This window comes from Thamnophis elegans, chromosome 13, assembly GCF_009769535.1.
Source record: "Thamnophis elegans isolate rThaEle1 chromosome 13, rThaEle1.pri, whole genome shotgun sequence".
In the NCBI taxonomy this organism is placed as follows: Eukaryota; Metazoa; Chordata; class Lepidosauria; order Squamata; family Colubridae; genus Thamnophis; species Thamnophis elegans.
Window position 1 is genome coordinate 22,977,355 of NC_045553.1, and position 22,526 is coordinate 22,999,880.

General features: G+C 44.8%; 1 protein-coding gene and 1 long non-coding RNA gene across 2 annotated transcripts; both read right to left on the reverse strand.

Moving 5' to 3' along the window:
- Window positions 1-7,848: 7,848 nt before the first annotated feature.
- Window positions 7,849-12,115, reverse strand: LOC116516834 (B-cell linker protein-like). Its single transcript, XM_032229463.1, has 5 exons — window positions 12,097-12,115; window positions 11,567-11,598; window positions 10,730-10,813; window positions 9,365-9,520; window positions 7,849-8,051 (listed from the first exon to the last, which is right to left on the reverse strand). Exons 1-5 carry the CDS (start codon window positions 12,113-12,115, stop codon window positions 7,935-7,937), a joined length of 408 nt encoding a protein of 135 aa, XP_032085354.1. The 3' UTR covers window positions 7,849-7,934.
- Window positions 12,116-12,128: 13 nt separating this feature from the next.
- LOC116516632 lies at window positions 12,129-15,973 on the reverse strand. The gene is made up of 3 exons (XR_004256384.1): window positions 15,907-15,973; window positions 12,870-12,900; window positions 12,129-12,165 (listed from the first exon to the last, which is right to left on the reverse strand). It is a non-coding gene; the product is annotated as an uncharacterized LOC116516632 (long non-coding RNA).
- Window positions 15,974-22,526: the final 6,553 nt, after the last annotated feature.

Genomic DNA, 22,526 nt, shown 5'->3' on the forward strand with positions numbered 1-22,526 from the left:
CCAAGGTTGTCAAACTCTATTTCATTGAGGGCTGTATCAGGGTTGTGTTTGACCACGGGAGGGGGGGGATGACCAGGGGGCATGTCCACCTCAATGTCACTTGTGTCAGGGATGCCTGTGGTGGCCTGAGCGCTCTGCCAGCGAAAATGGGCTCCTGAGCTCCATTTTCAGCTGTCAGTCATGGCTCCTGCAACCCTCTTTCACTGGCAGAGGGTTGCAGGAGCCGTGGCTGGCAGCTGAAAACGGCACTCGGGAGCCCATTTTCGCTGGGAAAAGCACCATGGGCCGGTTCTTTGTTGTTTCTAGGGCAACCCCACGGACCAAATCTAAGTACCCTATGGGCCAGATCCAGCCCCCGGGCCTTGAGTTTGACACCCCTGAGCTAGACAGTAGCTTATCTGGAGTGGAATAGGATCTGCTTCAGCAGGGGGCTGGACTAGAATAAGGTGACCAGACGTCCCGATTTCAGCGGGATAGTCACGATTTATAACAATTTGTCCCGTGACCCGGGGCGTTTTTAAAAAGTCCTGATTTTCTGGCTTCATGTTGAAAGCCCAGTGGATTTGCTTAAGAAATCCTAACCAGGGCAATACAGAAGACATTCTGTCTAACCTCTCTCTCTCTGTCTCAGTACTTTCACTGAACTTTAAAGCAAGAAAATGGACCTCCCCACCTCTTTTACGCACTTTTATAAGAAAAGATGACCCAGTACCATAGAGCTCCAGGAAATACTTGGTTAGAGAGGTAGCGAGTGTTCCTTCCTGGATTTTCCAGAGGGAAGGGGCACGGAGGTTGGAGGTTGGCTCGTGTGGAAAAAATGGTGGCAAAGTTTCTTTGAAAAATATTTCCCTGACTAATTTCACCATTTTAATTTGCTTAGTTCTTTGTATTAACATCTACATCATTCTGGATTGACTGGGAGTGCTCACTTGTGCCTGCTAGTAAGTAAGCTGGGTTTTTTTCTTTTATTTTTTAATGTATTTTAAAATAATATTTTATTTATTGCACATAGGATTTTTTTAAATAGTTTTATTCTGTGTGGATTCTTTTTTTAAATTGTCTTAGACTATTTAAAAAAGATTCTATCCAAAATAAATTGAAGTGAAACCATTTTTAAAAATTCTATGCACAATACTTTGAAATGTTTTACTTCAATTTATTCTGTGTGGATTCTTTTTTTGTCTTAGACTATTTAAAAAAAGATTCTATCCAAAATAAAAAATACCAGCTGCAGTTATTCACTTAAGAACTGTAGCAAGAAATGTGATATAGTGACCAAAGTTACAATGGCATTGAAAAAAGTGACTGATGACCATTTTTCAAACTTAGCAACCAATGTTCCCTCTAATTTTTTTTCAGTGTGAGCGGAAAAGTATAGTGTTTGAGCGGCATATTTTCATGCCTGAGCACCTGAATTTTTTTCACATATGTCACCTAAGACAACAATAAAATCAGTATTATTTGAAACTCAAAGTTATGTTTATTCAAGGTACCCGCTTAATTAAAAGTGTTATATAATATCAGTATCACTTAACAACGCTCCTGCTTAGCAACCAAAATGTTGGCTCAGAAAGTCTGGCATTTGAAGCACGCAAGTCTTAAAGCTGTTGTTACAAGACCCTTGCACCCCTAACCCTTTAGGGAAAAAAACCCCCCAGGGATCTTCAAACGTGACAGCTTTAAGACTTGTGGACTTCAACTCCCAGAATTCCTCCCTGAGGGGAATTATATATTTGGACTGTTTCATAGTTACATTAGAGAACTACATTGTTAGAACTTAGCACAAAAGATACCTTTTATCTGAAAATCCAAATAGAGTAAACCTGCTATTATCCCAGAGCACTAATGTCATTTGTCCCAATCTGTTTTACGAGTCTGTATTAAAATAGATATTTTCACTAAATTTTATAGATCTATATTTCAGGAACCTATCAGAAGTTAAGGCAAGATAAGAGTAGAAGAATGAATTTTGTTGCAGGTCATGGGGATTTTTTCAGCATCTTAAAAGTGGAGTGCATGTGCATTGAACTAGCAATACCCATTTAATAACAAAAGGAAATGGTTGAATTAAATTTGGTAAAGTTGCAAGCGAGCTGTAAAAAGCTTGTGGTTTTTAAAATCATAGAATCAGAAGGGATACTGGAGGTCTTCTAGTCCAGCCCCTTGTCCAAGGCAGGAGTCTTTATATCATCTGAGACAAATGGCCCTCCAGTCTTTTGAAAACCTGTAGCAAATGAATTAAGATTCCATTGATTTTAATTGTTCTTACTGTCAGATTTCTCCTTATTTCCAGCTTGAGTCTCCTGACAAGTTTCCATTGGTTCTTGTCCTGTCCTCAGGTGCTATTGCTGCCTCCTCCTCCTCCTCCTCCTCCTCCTCCTCCTCCAACAGCACCAACACATTTGCTGCCCAGCGCTGCGGCTGAGGTGAAGCCGCCAAAGCTCCCGCTGGCGCCCCCGCAGCGTTAGGCGGAAATCCGGCAGTGATGTTGGAGGAGGAGGAGGAGGTGAACCAGCCTGCCACCGCCGGCCACCGCCAGCCCCGCCGCTCTTCCCGCCCCCTTCCCAGCCCCACAGTCCAGCGGTCGCAGCAGAAGCAGCCCCGGGGCTCCGCTGCCGCTCCCCGCATTTTCTGGACGGGGATCCCTTGGAGAGGGGATTCCTTCCTGCGAGACCCCGTCCAGAAAATGCGGGGAGCGGCAGCGGAGACCCAGGGCTGCTTTTGCTGCGACCGCTGGACTGTGGGACTGAGAAGGGGGCGGGAAGAGCAGCGGGGCTGGCGGTGGGCGGTGGTGGCAGGCTAGTTCGCCTCCTCCTTCTCCAACAGGCAACAGCACTGCCGGATTCAGTTGTAGCCACCAGGACTTCCACACGTTTCCTTAAGAAATCTCTGCGCGGCAGATAAAAACTTCTGCGCGGGGTTTTCTTGCAACGTGCACGGCCGCGCAGGCGCGCACCTTAGAGGGAACAGTGTTAGCAACCATTTTCACACTTAGCGACTGTTGCAGTATCCTTATGGTCACGCGATCAAAATTTTGATGTTTGGCAACAGATTCGTGTTTATGATGGTTTCAGTGTCCTGGGGTCATATAATCACCTTTTGACAAAGTCAAATGGGGAAACCAGATTGGTTCCACCACAAAACCGCGGTAGACTAAAGCGCGCTCGCCGAAAGCGCGTAACTGACATCATCACAGCGCGACGAAAACATCACGCTGTGAGCGGTAAAGTTAAAATTAACGCAAAAACCTTACCCTAACCCCCCCAAACCTAACCCTAAACCTGAACCTAAACCTAACCCTTAACCTAACCCTAACCCTAACCCTAAACCTAACCCTTAACCTAACGCTAACCCTTAACCTAACCCTAAACCTAACCCTAACGCTTAACGTAACCCTAAACCTAACCCTAACCCTAACCCTTAACCTAACCCAGGGGTGGGTTTCGACTGGTTCGCACCGGTCCCTGCGATCCGGTTGGTCGCCGAACCCGGAAGTAAGTAACTTCTGGGAACGGCGAAGCCCCCCCCCCCCGCGCCCGCGCGCGCCCGCACACCCGCGCCCGCTCCTTACCCGGTTTTTACGAATTCTGCGCTTCTACGCATGCGCAGAACGCATACAGCGCCTGTGCGATCCTCCAGGAGCAGCTGGAGCATCGCGCAGACGCTAGTACGCATGCGCGTGCCGCGCGCGTGCATGCACGTGCCGCGTGCGTGCGCGAGGACGCCGCGTGCGTGCGCGAGGACGCCGCCGGCCTCGTTCCAACCGAACCGGTTGGAACGGGGCGAGAAACCCACCCCTGACCTAACCCTAACCCTAACCCTAACCCTAACCCTTACCTTTATGTGAATCGGCTTGCTTTAAAAGCGCTTTTTAAAGCGCCCTTTTTTCTCCGCGGTCGTATTTGTCGCGCTGCTGATGACGTCAGGTATGCGCTTTAATCGGGCGCGCTTTAGTGGACCGCGGTTTTGTCATGCCACGAACCAGATTCACTTATGTTACTAACTTATCAGCTGCAGTTATTCACTTAAGAACTGCGGCAAGAAAGGTGGTATAGTGACCAAAGTTAAAATGGCATTGAAAAAAATGACTGATTACCATTTTTCACACTTAGCGACCATTTTCACACTTAGCAACCGTTGCAGCATCCTCATGGTCACACGATCAAAATTTTGATGTTTGGCAACAGTTACAATTTATATTTGTAAGTTGTAGTTACGCTGAAATAAAAAAAAATATTACAATACTATCTTTGCGTTGTATGAAAATTTTTGTTGCTCCGTATAAAATTTTTAATCAAGCCCCCTCCCCCCCGGTCAAAGGTGTCCCTCTTTACCAATCTGAAAATCTGGTCACCTTAGACTAGAAGACTTCCAACATCCCTTCCAGCTTTGCTTCTCTTCTCTTCTATTACATCAGTAATGGGTTCCTAGTGGTTTGGACTGGTTCAGCCAAACTGGTAGTGGTTTGGCGGTCTGGATTGCTGGGTTGCTGGAACCGGCACCAACCCAGGCCTGCCACACCCCCGAACTGGTTCTCTGGGTGGTGCCATCTTGTTACTTGCTTCTGCGCATGCGGAGAGTAATTTTCATTGCAGTGTGCATGCGCACACCGGGTGGGCGTAACTTGGTGGGCGTGGCAGGGCAGGGCAAGGATACTGCAAAATCCCCATTCCCTCCCCACTTCTGGGACCAGCCAGACGTGGCATTTGCCGGTTCTCCGAACTACTCAAACTTTCCGCTACCGGTTCTCCAGAACCTGTCAGAACCTGCTGGATTTCACCCCTGGAATCTGCTATCATCTTGTCTCATCTTCTTTTTCTCTATCTCTCTCGCAGCTGCCAACAGGATGATTTGGGTTGAGCGCATCTGTTCACCCAAGCTATAACTTGGTATTTTATTTGAATTGGCAGGAAACAGAGAAAAATGTCAAGCTGACCGTTGGCTGCCTTTCTTCACTGCTCTTTTCTCTTTCTGTTTTTTTATGGTGCTAGCCAAAAGTTTCCTTAATCTTGGCTTTGATATTCCTTTTAAGACAATGAACTACAACTTCAACCAAAAAAACCAACCAACAACTTTTAAATTTTTCTTCCCCCCCCCCCCAAGTGTTTTATTTATTTTTTATAAATGTGTCAAATCAATTCATGAGAGTGTGGTACCTGTCATACATTCTAATACAGATAAAACTAATAAAGTTAAGCATAATTATTACATTCAATCAACTTATATATTTCTAATAATGTTAGCCATTTACATTAGGTCGCATTTTAATTTATTGTTCAGTTGTTCCACATTTTCTTATTACTTTCAATTTATTACATAAAAGTATATACACTAATATTTCCCCTTCTCTTATTTCTATCACTTATTCTAGCTTTTAATCATGTCACCCTTTATTAAAAGACTTCTCATTTCTCTCCCATCTAACTTCTAATTATGTCACCTACCTAAAGAAAATTTTTACATTTTTCTGAAAGAGCTCAATGGCACTTTTTCCAACTCACAAATTTTATGAAATGTTTTATTATTAGAGGAGACAGGCAGCACCCAAATCTAAATAAAAATAAAATCCGTACGTAAGCCTTCTTGAGCTCTGAAATTTCAGCTGGGTGGATTTCAGCTCCCAGAATTCCCCAGCCAGCTGAGGAATTCTGGGAATTGAAGTCCATACAGCTCAAAGTTGCTATAGTTAAGAAATGTTTGCTTTGGAAAATGCCTCAAGATTAATGGCTCTGTAAAGAAGGCTTTAGTATTTGCTAGAATGTGGGCTCATGTATGTTTGGCACATTTGAAAAGAAACACGAGACCTTCAATCCCCTGGACTCATCTGTTGGAAGAAATGTCCATCTGAGTTCAGTTCCGAGTGGGGGGGAAAAAGACACTGGATTCATGGAAGTTGTTTGGAAAGATGGTTTTAATGGTGGACAGGACAACATGCCTTGAAGATGTTGAATGAAGAAGAAAAAAAAGGGAAGAGATGCTAAGAGTGCCCTGAGTTTTATACCTTTTCTGGGCTTTTGAATTTGAGCTTGTATTCTGATTGGTTGTCAGACTCCTATGGGGCCATGCCGGGGCAACTCTGTAGGCTGCCCTGAGTCCCAGGCTTGGTTGAGCCTTGTGGGTGATGTAATCTTCCCAAGTGCTATGTGGTGAGATGGGTAGAAGGCTAATCCTACCTTTGTTGGATCTTGGGTGAGGGCATTTGCCTATGAATAGACCTAGCTATCTCTTTATCTCTTAAGTGCTGACATATGCTGGGGCTATTGAGAAGTATGGGAACTATCAAGAGTGATTTTGCTTCCTGCCTAAAAGCATGTTTCTCCATTTCCCAACCAGGGAAATATAATATTCTGCCTTTTTAATATTTCCTAGAATATTTCATTTTTCTAGGAGAGGGGTGGGTTAGGGTTAGGGACGGGTGTTGAGCACGCGCTTCGTGTGTGTGTGTGTGTGTGTGTGTGTGTGTAAAACAAGATGGTGGCACCTACAGCGCCACTGATAGAACTGGTTCAGGAGCATTACTACCTACTTGGCCGAACTGGTCCAAACCAGTAGGAACGCACCTCTGGGGTGAGTGCTAACTTCCTACATATTTTTGGAGTAGTTTGAAACCTGCCCATTTAATTTCTTTCTTATTTTTTTCTGGCTCCGTTTAAGGGGTTAGTAACATCGGCTAGAGACAGATCTCAAATACTGCACACAGTATTATGACCAAAATTGAGCCCAATATTTCTGTCACTAAGTGAGACATTTGTTAAGTGAGTTTTGCCCCATTTTACGACCCATCTTGCTGCAGTTGTTAAAGTGAATCACTGCACTTGATAAGTGAGTCACCTGGTTGTTAAGTGAATCTGGCTAACCCGTTGACTTTGCTTGTCATACGGTTGCAAAAGTGAGATCACATGACTTTGGGAGACCACAACCGTCATAAATAGGAGTCAGTTGCCAAGGAGCTGAATTTTGATTAGGTGAACATGAAGATGCTGCAATGGTCATAAGTGTAAAAAAATGGTTCCTGCAAATTCTCAATTCCCTCCCCACTCCAGGGAAAGGATACTGCAAAATCCCCATTCCCTCCCCACTCCAGGGGAAGGATACTGCAAAATCCCCATTCTCTCCCCACTCCATGGGGAAGGATACTGCAAAATCCCCATTCTCTCCCCACTCCATGGGGAAGGATACTGCAAAATCCCCATTCTCTCCCCACTCCTGGGGAAGGATACTGCAAAATCTCCATTCCCACCCCTCTCCAGTTGAAGGATACTGCAAAATCCCCATTCCCACTCCACTCCAGGGGAAGGGTACTGCAAAATCTCTATTCCTTCCCCCCTCCAGGGGAAGGATACTGCAAAATCCCCATTCCCACTCCACTCCAGGGGAAGGATACTGCAAAATCTCTATTCCTTCCCCCCTCCAGGGGAAGGATACTGCAAAATCCCCATTCCCTCCCACTCCTGGGGGAAGGATACTGGCTGGGACTCAGGAGGTAGCGAATAGATCGGGGGCAGGGCCAGCCAGAGGTGGTATTTGCGGGTTCTCTGAACTATTCAGAATTTCCGCTACCGGTTCGCCAGAACCAGTCAGAACCGGCTGACTACCACTTCTGATTGCAAGGTTATAAAAAGCAACAGAGAATTATTATTGTTACGACTGTACAAGGTGCAACAGGCATGCTTCATGCAAGAATCCGTTTTAAAGGCCAGTCTAATTCCACTCTTAAAACTCTTTATTATGATTATTATCATCATTAAATCACGTCCAGAATTTTGCACAGCACCTTTCTTCTGCCTCTGGAAAAGTGGTTGAAAAGCATGCCATGAATAAAACAATATAGGATGCCCTGCTGAATTCTGAACCTTTTGTCCTTGCACCTCGAAACTACTCCCAGGGCGCCTAGCTGAAACTGGGGATCCACTCAGCATGGCTGGCACCAATTTTCAGGGCGTCACAGTGAACAAGAGGAGAGTTTGCTCCTTGGCAGAAGTACTGCCGTCAATCAGCACCAGGGGGCGCTCTGAGTACTTCTGGATGATGCTGGAGACACTGTCAAACAGCTGGGGAGGGAAAGACAAAGATCAACATCTGGTGTGCTCAATTCTCTCCTTTCCGTACTTTTGAATCTGGGTTTCCATAAATCAGGGGGGGGGGGGCTAACTTTGGGCCCAGGCATTTCATAATTATCCCTTCAATGAACGTTAGTTTACATAGATAGAACAGAACAGAATAATGGAAAATATACAATTATAATAATCAAGCTCAAGCAGGAGAACCTATATTATTTCATATAAGTGACTGTCTAGACTCTTCTTAAAAACCTTCCGTGTTGGAGCGCCCACAACTTCTGGAGGCAACTGTTCCACTAGTTAATTGTCCTCACTGTTAGGAAGTTTCTCCCTAATTCCAGGCTGCTTCTCTCTTTGATTAGTTTCCAACCATTGTACTCCAATTGCAGGATATCTGCCCTGTTGTGTTTGGATGTCTCCTCATCCAACCCCATCTGTAGATCAGTAAGAGGAGTATTCCATGTTGTGTTTGTGGTTGCTAGATGTTGCTTTTCCTTCAAGATTAACCCCAGTGTTGTGCAACCTTTTAACTTTCAGAGTTGTGGACTTCAACTCCCAGAATTCATAAAGCATGGCTGGCTGGGGAATTCTGGGAGTTGAAGTCCACAACTCTGAAAGTTAAACGGTTGGACACTCCTGATGTACACTGTACCTTTTCCTCCAGCTTAGTTTCACCCCAAGGATCCTACTGGGTTGGTTAGACTGAGTCCCATCTCCAAGACCACCTCCCCTCCTGAGTTCCTATGGGCCTCTCCAGGGAAAGTTCCTAGCCCAAATTACTACACATACTTTGGGATGGGGGGATGGAGGGTTGGCTGAGCCATTCAAAATGATTTATGGTTTAGCATGTTGTATGGAACCCATCAACTGTGGTTTATTCAACCAATCCTAGTTGAATAAAACATGGCTTACTGTCATGAGCGATCCAGGCCATAAGCTGTTAATTAAAAATGTTAAACCCACCGATTTCCTTCATTACCCGAATGATCCACAATCGACATGATTTTATCAGGCTGCCTGCCATGCTGAGATGACGTCACAAGCATTGTGATGTCACCAAGCAAAGTTGGGGGCAACTTACACACATGATGTCAGTCATGGCTGTTTGACTCCCACTGGCCCTCTCCCATGGTTGACTATGCCAGGTGGCTTCTAAGCAGAGGCTAATAGCAATAGTGTGAAAAAGGCTCCTGTCATTTTTTTCAGTACCATTGTAACTTCTGGTCACTAAATGAATAGATTGTAAGTTGTGAACTATTTGTATAGTGGCATCTCCTGGAGATCCAACTTTCCCTTCAACTCACCTCATGGCTCTTGGGATCCTTGCCAAGCGCAAACTGGCAGCTGCTTTCCTGGTAGTGGATAGGGACATTGTAGACACGGTTCTTGTAGAAAACCACCAAGGTGAAGGGCTGGCTGGCAGAGTGGTGGGAACTCTGCCGTACCATGAAGGCACCGTTCTGCAAGAAAGGGGGAGCAGAGGAGAACAAGAGTAACAGAGTTGGAAGGGAGCTTGGAGGTCTTCGAGTCTAGCTCCCTGCTCAAGCAGGAGGCCTTATACCATTTCAGACAAGTGGCTGTCCAGTCTCTTCTTAAAAACCTCCAGTGATGGAGCACTTACAACTTCTGGAGGCAAGTATTCCACTAATTGTTCAGGAAATGTATCCTTAGTTCTAGGTTGGATCTCTCCTTCATTAGTTTCTACCCATTGCTTCTTGTTCTGCCTTCAGGTGCTTTGGAGAGTAGCTTGACTCCCTCTTCTTTGGGGCAGTCCCTCAAATACTGGAAGACTGCTGCCATGTCACCCCTAATCCTTCTCTTTGTTAAACTGTACATGCCCAGTTCCCGCAACTGTTCCTCATCTTTTAGTTCACAGCCCCCCAATCATTCATTGAAACACTAACAAATGAATTTTCTTCTCTCTCTTGTGGACTTAAGGCATCTCTGGCTTGAGTGCCCTATGGAGAACTGTCCAGACCAACCCTTTGAGATCTTCCTTTGGGTAGAGCAGGACATCTTCAAGGTGAAGAAGAGATTGAGATTACAGAGAGTGGTGGTGCAGTGGTTAGAATGCAGTATTGCAGGCAAACTCTGCCCGTTGCCAGCAGTTCGATCCTGACCAGCTTAAGGTTGACTCAGCCTTTCATTCCTTCCGAGGTGGGTAAAATGAGGACCCAGATTGTTGTGGGCAAGAGGCTGACTCTGTAAACCACTTAGAGAGGGCTGTAAAGCACTGTGAAGTGATGTATACGTCTGTTGCCCTCCCTCCCTTCCTCTCTTATTCCCTTTCTCCTTCTCCTTCTCCTTCTTGGTGCTCCAGTGATTAGAATGCAGTATTGCAGGCAAACTCTGCCCATTGCCAGCGGTTCGATTCTGACCGGCTCAAGGTTGACTCAGGCTTCCATCCTTCCCAGGTGGGTCAAATGAGGACCCAGATTGTTGGGGGCAAGAGGCTGACTCTGTAAACTGCTTAGAGAGGGTTGTGAAGCACTATGAAGCGGTATATAAGTCTAAGGGCTATTGCTAATGCTACAGACAGGCTTGCTATGTGATAGAATTACATTCTGTTGGGATTTCTCAGCCAGGGTGGACCAAAAACGACCCCAGGGCTCAGACTGTGCAAACCGGAGATTGGAATGTATAACAATCATAAAACAGGGCTAGGATACCTTGTTAAATTGGAGGAGAGCTGCTTCCGCTGTACGCCGGTCACAACTGCCTGCATACCACGGAGCATTCTTCACGTCCGGATCCTGCAGGAATATAACGGAGCCAGTGAAACTGATAAACACAACTATGGCCAAGGGGTTGAGGGGTGGCTCCCCTTTTCTAAGAAACGAAACTGACACTTCTGTTCTTGAGCCTTGACCTTGAGCCTGATGAGATTCAAACTGCCAAATTGCAGGCAGCCGGCAATCAGCAGAAGTAGCCTGCAGTACTGCACTCTGACTGATGTGCCACCGCAGCTCTTTATAAAGTTGTATGTGGGCACCCAGCAACCAGCTATACTGTATTTCACTCTTTGTTCTTGGGGGTGGGGGGAAGACAACCAGTGCAAGTGGAAATTCAATGTTGTCTTCCTGCATTTGAGAAATGCATTGAGTAAAGCCCCTTGGGTCCTTCCAAATCTTAATAAACCTTAATAAGCATCATCATCAAAAGAGCCGTGGTGGCACAGTGGTTAGAATGCAATATTGCAGGTTGACTCTGCCCACTGCCAGGAGTTCAATTCTGTCCCGCTCAAGCATTGACTCAGCCTTCCATTCTTCCAAGGTGGGTAAAATGAAGACCCAGATTGATGTGGGGCAACATGCTGATCTAAACCGCTTAGAGAGGGCTGTAAAGCACTGTGAAGCAGGATATAAGTAAGTTCTATTACAATTCCTTCCTTCTTTCCTCCCTCCCTCCCTCCCTCCCTCCCTCTCTCTCTCTCTCTCACTCACTCACTTTCTAACCCACCCTACAATCAAAGGAACAGTAACCCAGCCAAATATTTCTATGCTCACCTCTAGAAGGTTATCAGTTTTGAGGCACCTACCTGGAAAAAAAGAGAACATTTCTGTAGAGGTCACAACCTATTTTTTTTTCCAATGCTAGTGCCAGGCTTAGTCCAGACAGGAAGCCTACCCAACGTGCACCATCTCTATCTTTATTCTAAGGTTTCCTGAACAGCATCCAGAAAAGTCTGAATGTACATCTCTACAGCCCTAGAAATGAAGGAGGGTCCCTTTCTCAGACATTCGCAGTGCTTCTGTGGGCTCAGCCATCTCTTATCTGACTGCTCCTAGTTTGCTCCTCCTCCCCCGTTGCCTGGTCATTTCCCCATACTGTTACAGGCAGACTGGAGCTCATGAGTTTGCAGAACAAATGAGTTATGTTAAGAGATCAGTAGGTATAAAATCCATCTGGAAGACGGTCTGGGGCAGTGATATTTCTGCAATTCTGCAAAAATAGAGGAAGGGGTTCCTGAGATGAGGCAGCCTTTGCAGTAACAAAGCATGATTTTTTTTTTTTTGCTTTGGTCTTTATCCCCCACTATCCATGCCCACATCCATCCTTGGAAAACCATACCCGTGTCACTCTCTTTGTTGTCTTCTGGACATCCCTGGAAAGAGAAAGGATGGAGGAGATGGTTATTTCTCTAATCTGGATCAGATACATCTCTTCATCTGTTCCTTTACATAAAGCTGGATTCACGTCTGTCCTCCGGTCAGGATGAGTCCCGACATTCTGAGACTCTGTGGCTTTTGATGCTCTCCGCATCAGCTGGCTGAAGGCTCAAAGCAATCCGGACCAGCCACATTATTTTCATCCACAAGGCCAAAAATTTCTCCCCACTCCTAGAAGTAAAGTTACAATAATACTAAAGGCTGGTGGAAAGGAGGGAAGGAAAAAAGAAAAAAAAGAAAAAGGGGAGAGAGAGAGAGAAAGAGAAAGAAAGAGAAAGAAAGAATGAAAAGGACAGAGGAGAAAAAAGAGATAAAGAAAGGGAAGGAAGGAAGGAGAAAAAAGCAAAAAAGAGGGGGAGGGGAGAAAAGAAAAGAATAGAAAATAACACTGGAGCCACGAAAGGCATATACATGAAGCCCAGAAATACGATTCAAACCCTACCTGCCCTGCAAATATTTTTAAAATGGGTCAAGAAAAGAGTTTCTTGCTTTGGTGTAATATAAACTCTGCAACCCAACTATGCCCATAAACCTACAATTTTTTTTTTAAGTTTAAAAATATACCCAGGGGTTTTTAAGGTCAGCTCTTTCCCCACAAATGCTGCTTTATCTGCTCCTTATCTCAAGATTATCCACTCACCTGCTGAGATCCCAAAGAAGAAATTTTGGACCTAATAGAAAGAAAGAGAGAGGGGATTTTGCTACATGAGATCTATAGCATAAGGAAGTATTTATCGACCATGACAACTTTTAAAATCCATGGACTTCAACTCCAGAATTCCACAGCAGCATGCTGCGATGGTTTAAAGTTATAGTAAGACTGAGAAGGTCAGCAGTTCAGCAGTTCGAATCCTTAGCGCTGCGTAACGGAGTGAGCTCCCATGACTTGTCCCAGCTTCTGCCAACCTTGCAGTTTGAAAGCATGTAAAAATGCAAGTAAAAAAACAGGGACCACCTTTGGTGGGAAGGGAACAGTGTTCCGTGCGCCTTCGGCGTTGAGTAATCCCAGTCACATGGCCATGGAGATGTCTTCGGACTGCGCTGGCTCTTTAACTTTGAAACGGAGATGAGCACCACCCCCTAGAGTCGGGAACAACTAGCACAAATGTGCGAGGGGTACCTTTACCTTTAAGGCTGAGAATCATTGCTATAATTTGTAAGAGATAGATGTTTCATGATGCATTACAATAGACACCTCAAAGGTTGGTGATTCATTTGGAACTTTGAGAACATGCTAGTATGTTTTAAATAGCTGCCACACAGGATAACTACATGTGTATCAGCCCCCTTTACGTACAACTTAGAATAACTTCATTGTCACTTTCAATGTACACTACTCGGCATACATTAAAATGAAATTTTGTTGCGTACAGCTCTCTAAGGGTCACCACTTCCAATATATACTATGTAAACATGACAAAATAAATTATCCTCTATTAACAACCCCATAACAACCCCTTTTCAGGGTGGAGTCTGGACAACTAAATGGAGCTAGCAGAGTATTTACTGGCTGGATGCTCTTCCTGTTGCCAATGTGGAGTTTTGTTCAGCAGATATATATACATTGTGCCCAGAGAGAAACATCGGCCTCTACCAAGGATCAAACCTACAGCCTCCTGACTGTGAGGCGAGAACTCCACCTCCAGGCCACTGTACCACTCAAACATGACAAAATAAATACATACATAAATACAAAAAAAAACCCCAAAACAATTGAACCATGGTGGCTGGGGAATGATGGGAGTTGAAGTCTAAACTTGTTAAACTTGCTAAGTTTGAAAAACACTGGTTTAAACCCAATAATTTGCTGCAGGCCTTTCCTGAAGAAAGATCTTTGATGCCACTATTACTGTATTTTTCGGAATATAAGATGCACCAAGATTTTGAAGAGGTAGATTTTAAAAAAAAAGTTTTTGCATTCTGCAGGCCTCCCAAACCTGCTGCACGCCTCATTTTTTGTGAAAAACAGGGCATGCAGAGAGTTTGAGAGGCCTTCAAAGTACTCCTGGGGGCTGGGGGGGGATGAGCAAAAAACAGCCTGTTTTGGGGGGAAAAACAGGGCATGCATGAGCTTCAGGACGCCTGCAAAGTGCTCCTGGGTATGAGCGGGGGGCAAAAACCCAACAAAAAGAGTCCGGTTTCCCCCCCCCCCCCCAAAAAAAACAGGGCATGCATAGGTTTGGCAGGCTTGTAGAGTGCTCCTGCGTCTTATACTCCAAAAAATATTGTAGATGTTTGGATACAATCTAACACCAATCCAGTATTACTTGGAGCTCTCTGTGGTCCTGATTCTCTGTCTGACCTCTTGCCTCACCTGTTGTTGTTGTTTGGCTTTTAATGACCTTACATGGGAGTAGAGTCTGGACAACTGAATGGAGTGTTTACTGGCTGGATGCCCTTCCTGTTGCCAATGCAGAGTTCGCAGCAGATATATTCTCATGTGCCCAGAGAAAGAAATACCTGCTGCTACCTAGAATCGAACTCACAGCCTCCGGATCATGAGGCGAGAGCTCCACCTCTAGGCCACTGCACCACTCTCTTGCCCACCTGTATGATTGTCCTTAATACAGGTAGTTCTCAACTTACAACCATTCATTAAGTGATTGAAGTTACAATGGCACTGGAAAAAGTGACGTATGACTATTTTTCACTCTTATGACCATTTCACTATCCCCATGGTCACGTGATCAAATGTTGGATGCTTGACTTACAACAGTTGCAGTGTCCAGTCATGTGACCCCCTTTTCTGACTCTCTGACAACCAAAGGAGAAGCCAGATTCACTTAACAATCATATTACTAACTTAACAACTGCAGCGACTGACTTACCAACTGTTTCAAGAAAGGTCATAAAATGGGTCAAAACTCACTTAACAATTGTCTTGCTTAGAAATAGAAATTTTGGACTCAATTGTGGTTGTAAGTCAAGGACTACCTATGTTCTTGCCAAACCATTGTCCACACAACAGATTCCTGAATTTCTGGACTGGATTTACACAGGAGTAGGAATGACCCACCTGCAGTAGCCATTGCTTTCAAGCCTCTGCATGGAACATTAGGATAATTCTCAACCTTCTGCATCAGAATGAGCCAGTCTTTCAGCTGTTGTGTGCCCTAGAGCAGGGGTCTCCAACCTCGGCAACTTTAAGACTTGTGGACTTCAACTCCCAGAGTTCCTCAGCCAGCTTTGCTCTAAAAATTAAAGGAAGGGAGAAGGAAGGGAGGGAGGAGGAAAGCAAAAGAGGGATGGAGGAAAGGAAAAGAGAAGGGAAGGAGGGAGGGGGGAAGGAGGAAAGGAAGGAAGGAGGAAAGCAAGAGAGAGGGAAGGAGGAAAGGAAGGAAGGAAGGAAAGAAGGAAGGAAGGAGGAAAGCAAGAGAGGGAAGGAGGAAAGGAAGGGAGACGAGAGGGAGGAAAGAGGAAAATAAGAGAGGGAAGGAGAAAAGGAAGGGAGAAGGAAAGAAGGAAGGAGGAACTTTGCTGGCTGAGGAACTCTGGGAATTGAAGTCCACAAGTCTTAAAGTTGCCAAGGTCGGAGACCCCTGCCCTAGAAAGCATAAAAAGCGAGCTCTAGTTTCCAGATTTGGAACTACAGGGCCTTTAATTCCAGGCCACCAAATCTGGAACGTTGATGGGTAAACATCTTTCCTGCCCTCCTCCTTTGGATACATCTTACTTACTTGGCTTGTTTCAAGAGGCAGGTTAGAGGTTCCAGGGCTGAAGAAGTAGACCCTTTACAGGATGCCAAGCCTGGCAAAAAATGAAAAGCAAATCAGCTCTAGGATCAAGGTGGCTTACAAGAAGTTCAGGACCACAATGTGAAGTTTGGAGCAACTTTGCTCTAGTTAAGTTTGAAAAGGCCCAGGTTATACCTCTTCCTGGTTACATTTGCCTTGCCCAGCAGATCCAGCAGAAGAAGCCTATGACAGGTCCTGCCTGTTGTGGTCCACCAGCAGGCAGAAGAGCTGGCAGCAGATTCATACAGTGAGGGGTTTGGGAGGAACATGGGCCAGTCCTGTAGTCTGGGGAAGGCTCTGATGAGGGCTCTGTGTCGGAGGCAGAGAGGTGGCTAGAGCCATCTGACAGTTATCAGCTGCCTTCAGAATCAGACATCAGTGAGGCAGAAGTACAGCTGGAGCCTGTTCCCAGTGTGCGCATGTGCAGAGCTGCCAGGAGAAGGAAACAGCTGAAGAACAGGGGTTGACTTGGGAGGAAGGCTACAGATGGACGATGAAGGGCCCCTCCCAGAGGAAATAAAAGAGGAGCGAAAGGGGAATGGAGTTTGCAGGAGACCATTACTTCGCTTAATTGGTTGTGACTCTCTGAGACTCCTTGTCAAGTACTGAAGATATGGGCCTAGCAGCTCTCCAAGCCAGATAAGGTCTGTGACTGTAAATCCTCCCTCGAAAGACTTTGCTGGATGTGAATGAGCAGAATTCAGAGTCAATTGATAAAAGTGTTTTTTGTCAGGACAAGGAGTTTGCTTCGTGCTCTTGGGAAGCCTCTATACCTTATGATTCGTGACTAATGTATCTTTTCTTTTATGTACACTATTCTATTCTATTCTATTTGAATATTCTGTAGAATAGTTTGTAATGTAGCCATAGCCAAAGTATATGAGGCTCCACTGAGCTCTCCTGAAATACTACCTTGGAGAAGATAAGGCACCAAAAGAAAGGACTTCACCTGTGCTGGTGTCACATTCCACATAGATAGGTTGGTCTTCAGGTTCTTCCTGTAAGAGGGAGAGATAATTTTGAGCCTTGTAGAAACTGGTGCACTGTGTTGTGTTAGAGTACGAGTACAGAACAACAGCTGGAATGTTCCAGATGAACTAGGACGAATTTGTCATTTGATGCAAAGTTAGTTACCTTGTCCTCTTTTGAAGCCGGGAAAAGATCTGCGAAAAAGTTCAAAGAATAAGAATGAACAACACCAAAAGAAGAATTTCTCTGGAGATTCTCAGTCCTCCAGGTTCATGGTTGTCCCAAAGGTGCTTTTTTCAAGAGGCAACTGGACTTCCTGGTTTTTCTTTGAAGGCGTTTCGCTTCTCATCCCAGAAGCTTCAGAGCTGAAGAAGCTTCTTGGATGAGAAGTTAAATGTCTTCAAAGAAAAATCCAGGAAGTCCAGTTGCCTCTTGAAAAAAGCACCTTTGGGACCAAAAATGAACTTTCAGAGAGTTGATATCCACAGGTCTTCAAGCTGCCAAGACTGGATAAGCCACACAATAGAACCAGGGATGCTAAAATACTTTCTTATTTGTTGCATTTTCAACATAGGAAAACAGGGATGCGGTGGCTCACTGGCTAAGACGCTGAGCTTGTCGATCAGAAAGTTTGGCGGTTCGAATCCCTAATGCCACATAACGGAGTGAGCTCCCATTACTTGTCCCAGCTTCTGCCAACTAGTAATTTGAAAGCATGTAAAAATGCAAGTAGAAAAATAGGGACCACCTTTGGTGGGAAGGGAACAGCATTCCGTGGGCCTTTGGCATTTAGTCATACTGGCCACATCACCACGGAGACGTCTTCGGACAGCGCTGGCTCTTCGGCTTTGAAACGGAGATGAGCACTGCTCCCTAGAGTCGGGAATGACTAGCACATATGTGCGAGTGGAACCTTTACCTTTACCAACATAGGAATGTCCATTAAGGGTTACAATAAACCCCAAATAAAATTTTTGGTGAATTAACCTCACCTTAAAATTACAAGAAAGATATATAACATTTTTTAAAAAAATGTTAAAATAGCAAACTCCAATTTTCTCTTCCAAATTTTTGGTAAGTTGTCAGCATGTACAGCAAACTCTTTAATTGCTGATGCAACTGGTTGGCTTAGTTCATTAAAAAAATTCTAATATGTCCCAAATTCTGGGGATTTCCAAAGGTGGCAATCATTGTGATACACCTTGCTACAATTCTACCTACCGCTGTTTATGGCCATTTTTGCTTGATGGCCAGAGAAGGCCGAAGTAGGCAAAGACACTCGGCGAGCTGAGGGAGGGAAAGAAGGGGGCTGAGGAGACTTCATCAATCCTTTTTTCAGTACTGTAAAGAGAAAAAAAATAGTTATCCAACTTGCACAATGTTGGGGAATCTTCAGCTGCTCAACAGAAACAGAAAAAAGTGGAATTTATAACATATTGAAATATATGTATAGGGTACTTTAATTCTTTGATTTGAGGTGGAGTCAGGGAAATTGAATGGAGCTGTGCATTTGCTGGCCGGATGCCGTTCCTGACACCTATGCGGAGTTCACAGCAGATATTTTCTCTTTGTGTCACAGAGAGAGAAACATCTGTCGCTGTCTAGGATTGAACTGTCAACCTTCTGAGTGGGGGGCAAGTGTCTTCATCTCTAGGCCACCATGCTACTCTCCCGCCCCCCAAAGTTAATAATCTATCAAAAAGCTAAGTTGCACCCTGGCATCTGGGGTTTTGCTTCTCTGTTTTGATACTGATGGCTGCGGAATTCTGGGAGTTGAAGTCTGTAAATTTTAAAGTTTCCAAGTCTGGAGACCCCTGGGTCAATATGGTTCCAACATGTCTTCATAACCTCTCTTGGTGCACAACAAACTTCCTGCCTACGCCATTGTGTCTTTCCCTGGCCAAAAGAGAAGCAATGGTTGTGTTGTTAGTTGTGAAATTGTGCCCAGCTCACCATGGACAACATTCCTCCAGGCCTTCCTGTCTTCTACCATCCTCTGGAGTCCATTGAAGCTCACGCCGACTGCTTCAGTGACTCCATCCAGACACCTCCTTCTCTGCCATCCCCTTCTTCTTTTGCCCTCCATCCTTCCCAGCATGAGACTCTTCTCCAGGGAGTCCTTCCTTCTAATTAGGTAGCCAAAGAATTTGAGTTTCCTCTTCAGGATCTGGCCTTCTAAAGAGTAGTCAGGGTTGATCTCCTCTAGGACTGACCGATTGGATCACCTTGTAGTCCAAGGGATCGCAGGAGTCTTCTCCAGCACTAGAGTTCAAAGGCCTCCATTCTTCGGCACTCAGCCTTCCTTAGGGTCCAACCTTCACAGCCATCCATTGCAACTGGGGAAACCAGAGTCTTGACTATAAGCACTTTGGTTGGCACGGGGATATCTCTGCTTTTTAGTCTGCTGTCTAGATTTGCCATTTCTTTCCTCCCCAGGAGCAAGCCTCTTTTAATTTCTTGACTGCAGTCCTCATCTGCAGTGATCTTGGAGCCCAGGAAAATAAAATCTGTCACTCCCTCCATTTCTTCCCTATCTATTTGGCAGGAATTGAGAGGGCTGGATGCCATGATCTTACTTTTCTTAATGTTGAGTTTGAAGCCAACTTTTGCACTCTCCTCCTTCACCCGCATCAAGAGGCTTTTTAGTTTCTCTTCGCTTTCTGCCATTAGAGTGACATCCTCTGCATATCTGAGGTTGTTGATATTTCTCCTGGCAATCTTAATTCCAATTTTTGATTCATCTAGCCCCACCTTTCTCATGAAGGTTAAAAAACTAGATTAGGCCACCTTCAAAGATGCAAGTCCTCCCATCCCAGTGTTGCCTCCCCCACAGGCCCCACACTCCAACATTCCCCGCCCCCCAGCAGCCCCTTCCTCTGACCTTCCTCAATGGCTTGGATGTTGATTGTCCCTTCATCACCACTATCTTCAGCTCCAGGCTTTGTGAGCAACTGTAAGGCACAAGAGGAGAAATTTGGTAGGACAAGCAAGAGAACTCTTCCAAAACATCTTGGAGTCCTAGTGGACAACCATTTAAATAGGAGCCAGCCGTGTGCAGCAGTTGCCAAAAAAGCCAACACAGTTCTAGGCGGCATCAACAGAGGAAGAGAATCAAGATCACATGAAGTGTTAATACCACTTTATAAGGCCTTGGTAAGACCACACTTGGAATACGGCATTCAGTTTTGGTTGCCACGATGTAGAAAAAATGTGGAGACTCTAGAAAGAGTGCAGAGAAGAGCAACAAAGAGGATTAGGGGACTGGAGGCTAAAACATATGAAGAACAGTTGCAGGAACTGGGTATGTCTAGTCTGATGAAAAGAAGGACTAAGGGAGACATGATAGCAGTCTTCCAATATCTCAGGGGTTGCCACAAAGAAGAGGGAGTCAAGCTATTCTCCAAGGCACCTGAGTGTAGAACACAAAGCAGTGGGTGGAAACTAATCAAGGAGAGAAGCAACTTAGGAGAAATTTCCTGACAGAACAATTAATCAGTGGAACAGCTTGCCTCCAGAAGGGTATTTGAGGGGCTGCCACAAAGAAGAGGGGAGCAAATTATTCTCTAAATCACCTGAGGGCAGGACAAGAAACAATGGATGGAAACTAACTAAAGAGAGAAGCAACCTGGAATTAAGGAGAAACTTCCTAACAGTGAGGACAATTAATCAGTGGAACTGCTTGTCTCCAGAGGTTGTGGGTTCTTCATCACTGGAGGTTTTAAAGAATAGACTAGACAGCCACTTTGATTAACAGAGTTGGAAAGGCCCTTTTAGGTCATCAAGTCCAACTCCCCTGCCCAAGCAGGAGACCTGACACCATTTCTGAGAGATACTCTCTTCTTGAAAGCTTCCAGTGATGAAGCTCCCACAACTTCTGAAGGCAACTTCTGTTCCATTGGTTGATTGTTCTCACTGTCTGTCAAGAAATTCCTCCTTATTTCCAGGTTGAATCTCCCCTTGGTCAGTTTCCATCCACTATTCCTTTTCTGGCTTTTGGGTGCTTTGGAAGATAGATAAATTGATGAACGATTGAGCAAATTAGCTTATTCAAGAGAAGGGTTTGGGGGTTGCATGACAACTATCTTCCAGTCCTTAAGAAGCTGCCATAGAAAAGAGGACGGACTTATGTTCCAAAGCACCAGAGGGAAGGACAAAAAGCAATGGGTGGAAGCTCATTAAAGTGAGACACAACCGAGAATTCAGGAGACAGTTCCTTAACAGTTTCACAGGGTCGGAAGGGACCTTGTAGGTCATCTAGCCCACCCCCCCTGCCCCAAGCAGAAGACCCTACACCATTCCTGACAAATGACCGTCCAGTCTCTTCTTGAAAGCCTCCGGTGATAAAGCTCCCACAACTTCTGAAGGCAACTTCTGTTCCATTGGTGGATCATTCCCACTGTCAGACATTTTTTCTTGTCTGAAATAGTATAGGGTCTCCTGCAGGGGGGCTGGACTAGAAGACCTCCAAGGTCCCTTCCAGCTCAATTCTGATCATTTTCCCAAACTCCAACAGGTCTCTTACCATGCAGGGCTTGGCATGCAAACTGCCGGGCGGCATAGAGAAACGTCTCACATTTGGACAATCTATGGACAAAGAATGATCTGAGATGTTATTGGAAATTTGCTCTTCCTCCATTTCTCATTTTCTGCTGCTGTCCTTCTTTTCCTCCTATCCCACTTTCTCCATCCATGAAACCTCTTTCTCTGGTATGTAGAGATCCTCCATGGATTATTGAGTCCAAGCTTGCTACATAATTATGTATATGTCTTAAATTAGAGATATTGCCCTTTTTCTGAAGGCATCTTTGACTTCGGCTCTGGGCCACCCAACCGCTGCAGCCAACATCAGGCCAAGTTGTTTCCCAATCGTCTCTTTTTGACAGACCTCAGTTCCCATATTACCCTGTTAAATACCATTTTCCATCAGGTTTCATGAACACCAGGAAGAGTTATTTTATTTAACATATTGATCTTTTTTTTTAATAAAGAAAAGAACTTTCCCCCAAATGTGCAAAAAACAGACATTTATAATCCATCTCTTGCAGGCATGTGACTGAGTTTTTGCCCTGTCACCTGTAACCCTTGACCCCAGAAAATGAATGAATGAATGCTGAGATGGATCACTCTTGCTCAGTTTTGAAGAGTTATTTCATCCACATGCAGTTTAATTTTTAGAGTAATGTAAAGAGAGCTGGGGATTTGAAGGAATTGCTGATCCATAAGTAGCAGTTGCAAACTGGTTGGACAACTGAAGAATAGACAGATTTCCTTGCTAATTATTATAATAATTATTTAGCTTATTTAGGTTATTATAATTAATCTTAGCTCACTGAGTTAATGTCAAGTTTCAAGGTTTTTGGTACCTAAATAAGGATCACAATGGTAACCTCTAGAATTGAGAAAGAATCAAGCAGACAGGAAGCCCAAACCATCAAATCAAACTGAACTCCTGATGACCTCATGGATATCTGCATATGGTTGGCTGTTTTTTTTTTCTTTTTGCAACAGAAAAGATTGCCATTGCCTTCTCCTGATCCAACTCTGTCATTTCCTCCAGTTCTCATCCGAGCCCTAACCAGCTGAATCTTGCTAAG

Bases quoted from the DNA above. Each gene is read 5' to 3' on its own strand.
- LOC116516834 (XM_032229463.1), bottom strand. The intron at 9,521-10,729 runs GTATCCTAGCCC...CCTTTCTTGCAG, and splicing joins CTCTCCTCCAATTTAACAAG to AACGGTGCCTTCATGGTACG. The intron at 8,052-9,364 runs GTGAGTTGAAGG...TTCCCTCCCCAG, and splicing joins AGGATCCCAAGAGCCATGAG to CTGTTTGACAGTGTCTCCAG.